The sequence below is a fragment of the Hirundo rustica genome, chromosome 6 (assembly GCF_015227805.2).
Source record: "Hirundo rustica isolate bHirRus1 chromosome 6, bHirRus1.pri.v3, whole genome shotgun sequence".
NCBI lineage: Eukaryota > Metazoa > Chordata > Aves > Passeriformes > Hirundinidae > Hirundo > Hirundo rustica.
This window is the reverse complement of record NC_053455.1, coordinates 3,485,962-3,500,129: the sequence shown is the minus strand read 5'-3', so window position 1 is coordinate 3,500,129 and position 14,168 is coordinate 3,485,962. Positions and strand designations below refer to the sequence as shown.

The 14,168-nt window shown below is 46.7% G+C and overlaps 1 protein-coding gene across 1 annotated transcript; it reads right to left on the bottom strand.

Moving 5' to 3' along the window:
• Positions 1–985: 985 nt before the first annotated feature.
• MAPK1IP1L (mitogen-activated protein kinase 1 interacting protein 1 like) lies at positions 986–14,039 on the bottom strand. The gene is made up of 4 exons (XM_040067537.2): positions 13,952–14,039; positions 5,348–5,375; positions 4,088–4,801; positions 986–3,653 (listed from the first exon to the last, which is right to left on the bottom strand). The coding sequence occupies exons 2-4, from the start codon at positions 5,369–5,371 to the stop codon at positions 3,642–3,644; spliced, it is 750 nt and encodes a 249-aa protein (XP_039923471.1). The 5' UTR covers positions 5,372–5,375; positions 13,952–14,039; the 3' UTR covers positions 986–3,641.
• Between the last annotated feature and the right edge of the window lie 129 nt (positions 14,040–14,168).

Genomic DNA, 14,168 nt, shown 5'->3' with positions numbered 1-14,168 from the left:
CTTAAAGTAATTCCCTCTCCTCCTGTCCCTGTTCCCTGGGAGCACAGCCCGACCCCCCCCCCGGCTGTCCCCTCCTGTCAGGAGTTGTGCAGAGCCACAAGGTTCCCCCTGAGCCTCCTTTCCTCCAGGCTCAGCCCCTTTCCAGCTCCCTCAGCCTCTCCTCATAGGACTTGGTCCCCCAAAAATATTCACCTGAACTTTTCTGGGTCTGCAGGGCAGCAATTAACGTAATTGGATCAGCATGGCCATGTTTCTACTGATGTACAGGAGTTGCAGACAGAATTCATTTGAGAAATCCAGAGGAAGGGACAATTCCACAGCTGAACAGCCAGGACAAAGCACTGCCCACACACTGCACCGGTCTATTAACAGATGTAAGCATTATTTTTGGACTATGGTCTAAAAAGATCTTTCCTCAAGCCTTAAAGTGGAAAAATAATTTTGTTTCTAATCTTTCCTGTTCGCTGCTGCCATTTTTAGCTTCCCTGAAGGGTGAAGGTGTGAACCAAGGCAGCGGCATTGGCCAGCTCAGTGTGAACTGCTCTGCAAGCCAATATACGAAAATGCAGCCACAAGCGATGCCCAAATTCAGCAGCTCACACTGATGCCAAGCCCTGGAGTTTCCGTTACTCACTTTATCCCATCAAATTCCCGGTAGGTGTGTAAGAACAGCGGTTTGGGGGTCACTTACCACATCCACGTGCGCCAATCTAGCACAGGAATTGTTCAGAGGCAGGGAAAACACGCACACAACTCTTCACAGGTAAAAAACAGCCCCATTCCTCCTCTGGAACAAGCGAGACCAGACCTCTTCTCTCCTAATTACCAGGGAATTTGTGAACAGGCAGTACCTGGGGCTGACATGCTACACCAGAGCCATGGTCTCATCCACATTTAATATCCCTTATGCACAGGCTGCAAGTATCACAAAAGGAAGAGGAAAAACACTCACAGAAGTCAAGTAATTCTGATTTTATATTCAGGCTTTGCAAATCAAGGATGTCCTATTTTTACTATTCATTCAAGGCAAAAGTCTACACAGGCATGTCAAAAGCAGGAATTGAAAAACAGTGAACACAACAGTCTTGAAAATACGTTTAATGTCTAATCTTATACAAAAGTGACAGCATTTTCAAAAAAATATCAAATCCTGTATTTATAGCTTCTCACTATCATACAGCAATATTTGTTTCATCTAAAGAAAATACAGCAGCAGGTGATAATCTATACTTTAAAGATGTGATTGCTTATATTTCGTATTGTAAACAAATGCAGTATGTCAACCTCAAAGCACAAGTCAAAACGAACTCCTCAGCAACTGAACTCAAAATGATGCATAGAAATGTACAAATTCCATTGCAAAAGCTTCAGGCCAGAAGTTGCTCACACTTGACATAACATGTGATAAAGTTACTACACGGTATATAGTGACACCTTGAGTTTTTACACAATAGATTAACAGGAATACCCTTTTCACTGCTATGCAAAGAACTCTGCTCACAAAAACAAAGGGGTTATGAAACAGTTTTCATGACCTCAAGAAATACGAATATACATTGAAAAACATCCCATATATATTGAATTTTAGCCTAAATGTTCCAGTAATAAATCCTGCCTATTTCAGGAAGAACCTAGAAGTCTAGTTACTTTTACAAAACCCCTTTCCAAAAATCATTACTTGCTACTTATGCTTTATCCTTTCCTACCTCTTCCCATTCCCTGCAGAGACGTATGGCCAGTGCAATTCCAACTGGAGTGCTGCTACTGCATGATCCATTCATTTGGAATAAATGTTTTTTTCATTGCAATGATTTACAGTCTAAGGCTGCAGGTATCAAAAAAGCACTTGAGCAAATGCAGTCAACGTTGCTTACGTTTAAATTTTTAATTAGTCTTGCCAAGTCTGCTAGTGGGGCAACTGGGGGGTTTTTTAAGGTTAGCGAAGACTTGCACTTTTGGTTCTTATTCCAAGGGTTAGGTTGCTGGGGTTTGAAATGTTAAAGTATTTTTGTTCAGCTCCAGTATTGTCTACCTAAAAGAAAAAAAATAGACATTCCTTTGCTATCAGCTTCCGTGACGCCGGATTAAAGCAGCCACGGCTCAGCTGGCTGCTTTCTCCCGCAAAAATACCGCAGGACTTCGCCATAAAGGCTATGACTACCAAGGAGCATCACCACCAGGTCACCCCATGGGCTTTCAGTGTCCATCACACGCATGCAGGAAAGCCACGAAGGTACTGGAAAAGAATTAACTCGTGTTCACAGTTCCGTGACACAAAGACTCCCTAATGAGCTACCATGTGAAGCAAAATCTGTTCCTAATTCTACCCACAGAGGCTAAGTCAGGAGATCCCCAGCTGGGGAGGAACCAAACCGTCCAACGGTCCAAGTGTAGGCCACGAAGTACCACCAAGAGACGCGGCCGTGTCTCGGCAAACCCCTCGGATGCGCTTGGCACAGATATGGCAAGAACACGAAAACTTAACGCAGCGCCCCTCGGGAGAGGCAGCCGCACAGCAGTGCACAGGCTTCCTGACATTCAGCTTCTCCCAAATTCCACCTGCTCCGTGAGGTATGCAGACACCCAGCTGGGAACAGCGGGCTGCTCCCAGGGACGGCGAACGAGGCCGGCTCGCGCCCAGCCGCGGCAACGAGGATCTCTGGGCGTGACACAACCGTGCCAAAAAAACTGCTGGGAAGGGAAAGCTCAGGTCGGGTTTTAAGCTCAAGTTCACTTTCCAGGGACTCTGAAAAAGCCTGCCGGGTTTACACGAACCCGGCAGCCAAGTCAAATTTGAAATGACTAGAACCCAGGTCAGAAATAGGGAAGTACCTACGTGGGGATCAGTTTCTCTTTACACAGACCAAGCCAAACTTCCAACCACCACAGAATGAGAACCGGCAACGGGATGTCCTCATTTGCATGCATAAAAACTCACATTTTGCTGATTCAAAGTTAACTGCACATCCAGGTTATTTCACTTGCACGGGAATGCCCGTTTGTGAACACCAACAGTGTGCTGACAAGCCACACCAAGGCTTCCAAACGTGGCTCTTCTCCTCCGTAGTCCCAGACCGAGCAACTGGTTTGAGTATGTACAAAATGCTGAGAAAACCTTCGAGTTCACATGCTCTGTCTTGTTAGTTTGAATTACTGTAGCACGTTCAAAAATTAGGCTTCTTGACTAAAATGTTGAAACGCTTTCTCTATTGACTTTTTAGAATAACCTGAAAATAGACAAAATATGACTATCCATCCGTTCAGTGACCAGCAGGAGTCTGGCAACGAGACTTAAAGCATTAATGGAAATTAAAGAATTAACTTTTTTTAAATTCCGTGGGCCTGATTCTTTATAATCCTTACATGACAACTCCTGTTTTTCCAAGGAGTATTCGCCAACGCAAGAACCACAGGTGTGTTAGTTGACTTCTTCTCTTTGTATTTCACTTGATTAAACCAAATAATTATGCCAGCATATGAGCAAGGTAAATTGATGTAAACTGCTCCTTCATACCTCAAATGCACACACAAGAGGCAATATTCTTCATAGCCCCATACATTACTGAAACAAAAACTGTAAAAATCTCTGTAAGTAGTGGATGAAGGTGGAAAACTACAGTATTTTGTTGCCCAGAACGTATTCAGCGGTAAGGCTGCAAGAGACAAGAAGTCACGGTCAATACAGGGTTTTCGCACAGCAGTTCATTCACAGTCACAAATATTGTTAATTAATCACAAATTCATCCTTATATATTGTTATTCCCTCCCTATTGCTCTATCAGCAATCTCTCTAGATTAAAGAGATTGGAATATTTTCTCTTTCAGAATTATTACAACGCTTTCCCCCTTTTTTAGCTTTTATAGTCTTTCCAAGCAGTGGAAGACCACTATAACGTGAGACATTATTGTAATTTAGCCATTCTAGGATATTTAATATTCAACAAGTTGCTGTTATCCCACTGACCTGAGGCACAAAACAGGTGTGCTAAAACTCCTTACCTGCACTAACGGGTTTTACGCTACCGAACTTCCCCACTTCAAAGTGCAATACTTTAAGAGTAATTTGAGACCAAAATTAAATACTCACATGGGGACCACCAGGCATTGATGGAGCACCAGCAGGACCAGATGGCACTTGGAAAGGATTAGGGGGCGTAGGATATAGTCCTGGAGCCGGGTACGATCCTGTGGGTGGAGGGAACGGCCCGGGCGGCGACGGTCCCCACGTTCCGGGCGGGACCGTACCCCACGGTACCGTCGGCGCGGCCCCCGGAGTCTGGGTAGGAGCGGAATATGGCCCTGGGGGTGGATATGGCATGCTGGGAGCAGGATACTGCCCTCCCATTGTTGGTCCCCATGCTCCGGAGGGCATGGATCCCCACGGCCCAACGGGAGCAGGAGGCGCAGCTGGCTCTGTTGGACCTCCGTAAGGTCGTGGAAGCTCTGGAAAGGGCATGTTTGGTGGAGGATACTGCCCTGGCGGGACAGGACCTGGCACCGTTGGGGGTGGATATGGACCACCAGGAGGAGGGCAGGAGGGTCCAGTAGGAGGAGGAGGAAATGGAGCAGGCGGTCCCGGGGGCATTGAAGGATACATTCCCGTGGGAGGAGGTCCGAAGGGCACGCTGGAAGCCGATGTGTTTGGTGGCAGTCCGGTTGGAGTCATAGGGGGGGCGCTGGGGTTATTCCAAGGGTTGGAAGCCGGCCAGCCCTGCGGAGGCTGCCCGGGCTGCTGGCCAGGCTTGGTGCTGCTCACTTTGGAGGTTTTAGCGGGCGACTGGTCAGGTAAAGCATCTGCCAACTGAAAGACAAAGCGCCGGTGAGGAGGGAAGGTGCCCGGTGAGAAGGGAAGGCGCCCGCCGGAACTGCCGGCCACGGACATCCCCCCGCCACATCCCAGCTGCCGGAGCGGGAGCAGCAGAGCTCCGGGCGGCTGCACAGACACGATTACATTCATTCTCGTGCAGCTCCTATCACTAAGGCAGCAGAGGCATTCCGACAGGCCGCAGTTAAAAAGCCAGAGATAAAAGGCGACCCACCGCACGGAACGACAGGCAACGGCAGCACAAACCTGCAAACATTTTCCTAGATTTCCATTACAACTATCCCGACGCCATGAAAGCACGGCTCCCTCGTTAATGGCACAGGAGAGAAGCCACGAGGCACCCAGCAGCTTCCGGCGTTTAGTCCAGGGATTGCTACATCTACCCAAAAGGAAAACACCACGACTGCGACACAGAGGAAATCTCTCAGCCGTCAGCTCCCCTCTTCCTTCAAAAAACTCCGCCAGCTTTTGGAATAATCAACACAACCGGCTGATCTTCAGGAAAGAAAAACTGTTACTTACCGAAAAATCATCAGTTCCAGACATTGTGCTGAAAAGTAAGGTAAGATAAAGTGAAATTTGTTGAAAATAATAAAGGGTATTTTAAGCAAGACTTCATGAGACAGCTACATTTGTCTCGTTCGGAGCGCAGCCGGTGCTGAACCGGCAGCACCTCTCGGCGCCTTGGTTCCAGTGCCTCTGACCCATGCCTGGAGCACGGGTCAGGGCGGATGTTGGGGTACAAATCCCCCTGGGTCCCACCCACACAGGCCCAGGAGTGTCCAAAGATGTGAGGACCAAGCTAAAACCTTCTGAGAAATGAAGATACATAAATCCACCTAGACATGAAGTAGAAATGCAAGTTTGGTTTTAAATAAATAGAGGATTTTTAAGTGCCTTAAACAAGTAAGGGCCTGTGTCAGTAAGTAAGAAAAAGACCTAATACCTAGTTTGTAGTTCAGTACTGTTGCCTTTTGCAAAGTTACTTAAATTCTAGTCATAACAAAAATAATGTAGCCTTACTGAAAATTCCTAAATAGAACAGATAGAGCTGTATGCGTAGATTTGTGTAAGAATTTACAAAAACTGTTGCACATCAATTTTAGCTCAAGATAAGTCCAACACTTTTGTAGAGTTCAGGTTTAAGTCTGACTAGCTAGAGAAAAAAAAAAATGTACAGAGAATGCTAAGACAACGCTTAGGGGACACAGAATACAAGTGCTGTTGCTACTGCTACTACTTGGGACTTAGAGACTTTATATTAGAAAGCTTCTGCAAACTACTGCAGCCTCCAATAACTTCGCCTTCCTGAGATTAATTTAAAGATGCAATAAAGAACTTTGCTCTTACAACTACCCAGCTTCTAACCTTCAGTGAAGATGCCCAAACCTCTCAGCAGCCGTGGCTGCTGGGCCACCTGTGCCAGGTGTTGTTTTGGGGATCCCCGGTTACTGAGATAATGGGAATAAATTTACTCTTTGTGTTTTAGCCCTGGATTTATTGCTGTCCCAGCTGCCTCACGGAGCAACCCAAACACCTCTCTCTGGATAAAGTTGCCATGAAAAGGGAAGCCCTGAGCCTCCATCCCTTTCAGACAGGTGCCATACAGGACATAAATGGGTCATTTAAGCATTCTCATGGAGTATATGGAGCCTGCCCAGACAGGGATGCCTGGGAAGGATTCCAGGTGTTTTCTAAACTGGGATTTGGGAGAGGTACAGTAGGACTGTCGTGGGTGAAGTCAATGCCTCTAAACCAAAACACGATTAAATCAGAGAACTGTGGAATGGTTTGGGCTGGAAGGGACATTAAAGATCACCTAGTTACAGCCCCTTGACGTGGGCAGGGACACCTTCCACTAGCCCAGGTTGTTCCAACCCCGTCCAACCTGGCCTTGAACACTTGCAGGGATCCAGGGGCAGCCACAGCTTCTCTGGGCACCTTGTGCCAGGACCTCACCACCCTCCCAGGGAACAATTCCTTCCCAATCTCTCATCCATCCCTGCCCTCTGGCACTGGAAGCCATTCCCTGTGTCCTGTCCCTCCATCCCTTGTCCCCAGTCCCCCTGCAGCTCTCCTGGAGCCCCTTTAGGCCCTGCCAGGGGCTCTGAGCTCTCCCTGGAGCCTTCTCCTCTCCAGGTGAACATTCCCAACTCTCCCAGCCTGGCTCCAGCCCTTGGAGCATCTCTGTGGCCTCCCCTGCACTTGCCCCAGTAGGTCCACATCCTTCTGATTCTGGGGACCTCAGAGCCGGAATCCCCACACGGATCTTATTGCCAAAAATAAAAGAACTATAGCTTGCTGATGGTTTATCCTCCAAGTATTTCAGAATAAATAGCACCAAGGGCAGAGGATGCTTTTATTTACATTCACCAACTCCAGCAACTGACTACAGAGATGTCACTAATATGTATCCAAGTTCCAACCTCTCCACACTTCCAAAAAAGTAGGCACCAAAGAATAGGGACCAATGAGCCATATTAACAAATAACTAGAGGTGAGGAACTGCTAAAAAGATGACCAAGAGCAGCCAGAAAGTCTTCGGTGAGAGTGTAGGAGCCAGAAAGGAACATAAGAGGAGGAAAAATGTAAAATAGAAGTCAAGGTTACAAATACTACTGCAAAGCTGACTCCCACACTACACAATCCTTGTATTCCCCTCGCTGGTGGTGAAGAACGGACTTCTCAGACAGAGAATGCTCTCAGGGATGAAGGCTTGTACAGAAAGCCCAGATCAAATAGGTTTATAAGCTCCCTTAGGTTAATATATATTCACATTATATTATTTATATATTCATCTCTGAAACTGTACTATTAACTTATTATCTACACAATCTCCTGATCGCAGGACAGCTCTGGATCAGAACAAGGGGCCATTTATCTCAGCACCCCCGTTTATCTTAACAATGACCATAGAGAAGAGCAGGAGTGACACCCCAACACTTCAACGATTCCAAGCTCAGCCACTTCCTAAGCTGTAGACACTTTCTCTGGAGTAATAACCCTCCAATAATTCCTTTTTCACAAACACATCCACTTTCCTCACTTAGATGAGGGGATGTCTCATTTGCCCACTTCAGCGTTGCTCCTACAACACCCACTGGCAAGGAACTCCACAGGCTGCTACTTGGTGCACACCTCCTTTTTTTGTTCTAAGCCTGGATTTTACTAGTTTCGCTTGCTGCTCCTCCATTCTTGCAGCTGAGGAAATCAGCGAGTCTATTCTCATCCACCCGGCCCGTGCTGATCATCATCTTACAGATTTTTATCATTTTCTTTCAGCTGTCCCTTCTCCAGGCTGAGCTCCAGCTTATTCCCCTGACCCTTGTGCAGCAGCTATTCCGTACCTTTGATTATTCTCCTCGCCTCAATTTAAGGCTTTTCCAAGTCTTTTGTATCTTTTGGGACGAATGACAAGAAAGAACCACAGAGAATTGAAGATGTGGCATAACCACTGATTTATACAGTATCATAATTATGCTCTGGTTTGTCTTCTATTTCCTTCCTAATACTTCTTAATTTTTCAGCTGCTTTTAGATCCCTATGGAATTGACACTTCTGTGGCAGTATTTCACTCCTCAGTGTCAAGGGTCAGCCCAGCATTTTAGATGTGAAATTATATATGTACCATTCTACATTTATCTACTCTGAATCACAGCAGATTTATTGCCATTGAATTATTTCTGCCAATTTATTACCTAATCCTTACTTTCCTGAATGGCTTTGTATCAACAAGCCACTGCTCATCTCATTTTTCCCAAGTTATTTATGACCACATGGAACAACCCAGACCTCTGTGGAAACACAGTGGACTTTTCAAGTTACACCTAATAATTTAAATAATAACCCTTTTGAGAAATACCAAGTAATTCAAATAAATCTTTCAAGAAATACCAAGTAATTTAAATAAACCTCTCAAGCGACGTGTAATAATTTAAATAAACCTTTTAAGAAATATGTATCTACAAAGCTGATGGAATTCAGTGCCTAATTGCATGAATACAAAGGTTTGTTAAAACTCCAGTATTAATTTATAACAGCAGTGGTTCTTTCAAGTAAGGACTCTTTGTCTCAGATGAGGAAAATGTTCAGATCAAAGACTATTTGTTTAAAATTGAGAAACCAACTGAACTACATCAGGAAAGTGGTTTCTGCTCCTGTTGTTAACAACTCAGCTGTCTGAGACATATCTAGCAGAAACTCAATTTCTCTTCAAGAAATTCCTCTTCTGCTAAGAATTCATTAATTTTTGCAATTAACCACACTCAATAATAATAATAAGTGGGCAGGTGTTTTTTGGTGGTACTGTAGTTCAATTTACCTCCATGGACAGAGTAGCTATTTAATATAACCCCAAAAATAAAGGAAAACAATCATTAATACACAGACAAGTACAAAAAAACTTCTACATAAATGCACAGATAATAATAATAATAATCATCATCACCATAATCAGGTTATTAAAAACCACCATCAAAACAGGTCAAGAGAATCCTCCTTTCTTTAGGCATATGGAGAGATGGGATAACACCAGCTGAAAACCAGAGCTACAACAGATTGAAAAAAGTCCACAGAAAAAGATGGAACATTTGCTGCGAGGGAGAGAAGGAAGAGAAGAAATAAAACTAAAGGAGAACTCAGAATAAAATCCTGTGATCTGTCACAAAAGTGTCAGAGAGGAGTAAATTCAAGTCAAGCAGTGGGTGAACACAGCTGAAACAAGCCTGCTTCCCAGAGATCAACTAACATCCCCAATATTTGTTAGCAGATCATTCCCAAATATTTCTGTGCCACGAAAATGAAGGGAACAATTCTGCTGCATGATTTATGAAAAAAAAAAAAATATTAAAAAAGTAGTTAAGCATAACTTATAATGAGATTTAGTGGCTTTTTTACTTTGGCAAGCAGACAAGAGCAACATTTGTTGGCAACATTTGGGATAACTGAGCCCATGCCAAGCATGTCAAGGATCCTCTTGCAGACAGGACGGCCTATTTCAGGGATGTTTTTTAAACAGACATTTAATCTGGGTACTGCCACCTTCATTTCATAAAAAAGAAACTGAAATTACCCTTAACATTCAGACAACATATGAACTCATCTGTACTTAAATCTGGGATCTATATTCCATTCAGGTTGTTCAACACTAGTTTAAGAATTTCAGTCAAAACCTTACAGGAATATCAATTATATTATTACAATTATTGCCCAAGGCATTCACATGCTCAGCAATCAGACTCAGAGACAGTGTCAGACAGAAGACCTCCAAGTAACTAAATTTTGAAGTCCCTTCTGGTCCCACATGGGCTCAAGATTTCAGAAAAAAAATCCCACACTGAATGGTGCCTTGATGGGATTTTTAGAGTCACCAGAATTAACAAGTGGGACTCCTGAATTAACCAATTACCTCTTGAAGCTTTCCTGGTGCACAAGCACTGATATCAGCAGAGAAACCCATTCATATAACACACGTTCATTCTGCCACATTTAAACTCTACGCCAAATTATCTTCCCTGCAGTTGGGATGAAGAAAGAGCAAATAGAAGGAGGGTTCAGGAGTTAAAGTCACTTGGCAGGGGGAAGAAAGACAACAGAGCTGGCAGCATTCAAAGTGAAGTCCTGCTTGCATCCACTGTGCTGTAAGATAAGATTCCCTTTGTTTTCCAAAGGCCAACGCCCCTGGAAACATCTCTGGCTTTCCAGAAGCCCAGAGCCTGCCAGCTCCAGCTCTGCTGGTCAGGGCACCACCTCTCAGCCACCTCGGAGCACACAAACGGCCAGAAGCACGAAACTGAAGGCACGGAGATGAGGGATGGAGAGAGATGATCAACGCCTGCAAAAGAAAGGCTGCCAGGAGCTGAATCCCTCTCACCCTTTATCCTGAAGAGCCATGAGAGGCAGGAAGGACTTCACTGCACCTCCCCAGGAATTATACCCGGCAAAACCTTCAGGCCACAGGCCAAGGCATCCTGGATATCCAGAAGCTGCTCCCAAAAATGACCAGTAGGTAGGTGAGACGAGCGAGGCTGGCGGGCTCACTGGGAAGAGAAATGCTGGGAAGAACAATTCCAACACTGCTCTGGCAGAAGAGTTCTTCCTTCACAACCAAGTGGTGACTCTCAGAGAGGTCTGTGAAACGCCTGTTTCTGGAAGCGTGGTGCTACGTGCGCCACGCTAAATCCGTCCCGCTAAACAGCTTCCACAACAAACCAGCTCCACGCTGGTTTTTTCAGCTCTAAACCCTCTTGGATTGCATCCATCTCACTGAAACATTGCATGTAGTAGCAATTTTCCCCATGCTTTTGCCTTTCCTGGCTTTTATCCACCATCAGTCCTTACAGACCCTTGTTAGGAAGAGCTGTCCAAAGCACTTTTTCTTCCTTACCCAAAAACTAAGCATCAACTGCTTTCCTCTGGTGGTTTTTTTTTTTTGAATTGTATGACATTTTCCCAACACTTGATGTGCCAGATTTAGTTCCTGTCTCCAGGATCATCTTTCAAACACAGAAAAAAAAAAAAAGGTTTTCTGGATATGCAACAGGCTGTGCTGCATTTCCACTGGGTGGCACGGCTGCCTCGGCAGAGAGGTTCCTTTGTCACTCTGACATGACTAATTCCTGCCAGCATAACCTCATCCACAACAGGATTTCTGCCCACATAAGTGTAACTACCCAACATAGCACACGGAGAAAATGGAAGAGACACCAAGTCTTTGACAGCTTCTAAATGTTTTCTAAAATATGCAAATTTCTGCAGCTTCGGGCGTTAAATATCAACACTTCAGAGACGGCCTTTACAGAATGTCAGAATGGCTGGGGTTGGAAGGGACCTTAAAGCTCATCCTGTTCCACTCCCTGCCATGGGCAGGGACACCTTCCTCCACCCGACCAGGGTGCTCCAAGCCCCATCTACTTTCAGGGGTGGGGCAGCCACAGCTTCTCTGGGCACCCTGTGCCAGGGCCTCCCCACCCTCACAGGGAACAATTTCTTCCCAATATCCCATCCAACCCTGCCCTCTGGCAGTGGGAAGCCATTCCCTGCGCCCTGTCACTCCATCCTCTAATTTTAAACGGTCCCTCTCCATCTTTCTTGCAGACTCTCTTCAGGTACTGGAAAGCCATAATGAGATCACTCCAAAGCCTTCTCTTCTCCAAAATGAACCATCCCAACACTCTCAGCCTTTCCTCACAGGAGAGCTGCTGCAGCCCTCTGATCATCTTGGTGGTCTCTTCTGGCTCTTTCCACATCTTCAAAGCCTCCCCAGTGCTCACATACCATAAAATAATTCAGTGTGCCCTGGGTGTTTATCCCTTGAGAGAATGAAGTTAATTGACAAACTAAAGCAACAGCTACGTCATCAGTGCCTGTGAGAGGTTTGGGGATATTCCTGCCCCTTTCCCTGTCTGTTATAAATGAAAACATGACAAAAGTCAGTTTTCAGATTTTCACGACAGATGTCATTGAGTCCGACAACCAAACTATGGCATTTGCCATAAACTGTCAACTACCAAAAAGAAAATAGTTCTTCAAAGCAGAGGTCCTGGCAGTTTCCAAGAGCTGAAAAATAGAAAGCTGTAAGGATCTGCGGTCTGTGCCAGCTCCTCACCCTCATCAGGCCATGCAGTTTCACAGCTGCCTCCCCACCAAGGCCAGAGCTGATCCCTTCATCTGGTCCCCAAACCCAGCCAGATGGTCCCACACCCAGCTGGCACGGAGCACGAGGAGGTGCCTTGTTCCTGTGCCAGCCGTGACACAAAGTCAGGGCACAACTGAGAGTCTCCCCTGACAAAGATCCCTCCTGTCCACACGACCCAGCCCTGGCAATCCTGAGAAAGATCTGTTAGTCCAGCAGCTTGGAATGATTAGAACTGATCTTTCAGAGTTGCCTCTAATTTATCTTGAGAGTGACAGAGCCTCACCTCACTGAATCCCAGAATGGTTTGGGGTGGAAGGGACCTTAAAGCTCATCTCGTTCCACCTCCTGCCAAGGGCAGGGACATCTTCCACTATCCCAGATTGCTCCAAGCCCATCCAGCCTGGCCTGGAACACTTCCAGGGATGGGGCAGCCACAGCTTTCCTGGGCAGCCTCTTTCTCCTCTCAGGCACTATCCGTTTAATTATTTTAATTGTTTTGGATGAAATGAACATGCTGACTCCGAGGGGTGACAATCAAACAGCTTTGCTGCAGGGTTTCAGTGTGTCAACCCCTAAAAAAACCACCAAACCCACACGTCACATTCCAACTGTAACCCCATCTCTGACACACAAACCCAGACACCTTTCTGGCTCCTTGGCAGAGGCTCTTTCCCAGGAAAATCACATTTCAGGATTCACACCTGGCACCTTTCTTCAACTGGCACTGTTAAAATGGACTTGAATGAACTCAAGCTTCAAGAACACCCAAAATGATTTCCAGAACTGGCCTGATACTGACCACGAATTTTTCCTTCAGCCCCTGATCTCCACAGGTCCCGGGAAGGGCAGTTTCAGGGCGTGTCATTTTGGTTTCAAAAAGACAAAGCAGCTACTTTTGTTCTTACACAACTGGCAATAAGGCTGAGTACCATCAGACCGGCAGCGTTTTCCACGGAATTCACCTGGAAACAAGTCTTCCGTCAGAAACAAAACCTGTCGGGCGGCAGAAACACTGATACCACACAGTGCCGGCCCTCCCCTGCAAGTCAGCTGCCTTAAACACGTTAAAATTCGATAAACCAACTTCTCATCAACTCTGAAAAACTGCCTTTCCCGAGCCCTTCTTTAGAGAGGAAGCTTTAAGTTAAAGCCACTTATATGCAACCCACGCTCATTGATGCGCTCATTTAACAAACTACGACCACACAACACACAAAAAAAAAAAACCAAAAAACCCCCCAAAAAGCCGAACGAATATTGAACCCAGCCAAGACAGCGCCGCCACCAGCGCTACAGAGCCACCAGGCCCCGCCACGAGCGACCCCCGGTGCTCTGCAGGCACCGGCACCGCCCGCCCCCCGCAGGCGGGGCGGCACCTCCGGGATGTCTGAGGCGCGGCCCGGCGGCTCCCCGGCCGCAGCCCCCCCGCCCTCCCGCGCTCCCCGCGGCGGCGCAGGGCCCGTGCTGGCGGCGGGGCCGGGTGGCGGTACCTGTGCGGGGGGAGCCGGCGCAGGCCCGGAGCGACGCGGCGGCCACAGCTCCACCGCCACCGCGACGGGCACCGGAACCGGAATTGCGTCACCGCGACCACGCCCACCCCGCCACACCGGAAGGGCGCGCGCTCGGTCACGCCCCCTACGGCCGCCGTGTCACCGGCACCGCCCATCCCCGGTCTGGCCACGCCCCCTTCTGCGCGCAATGCGCGTC

Coding starts and splice junctions, on each gene's coding strand:
- MAPK1IP1L (XM_040067537.2), bottom strand. CDS start 5,371: ATGTCTGGAACTGATGATTTTTCG. Junction 4,802..5,347: donor CTGGAACTGATGATTTTTCG/GTAAGTAACAGT, acceptor TTTGTCTTTCAG/TTGGCAGATGCTTTACCTGA.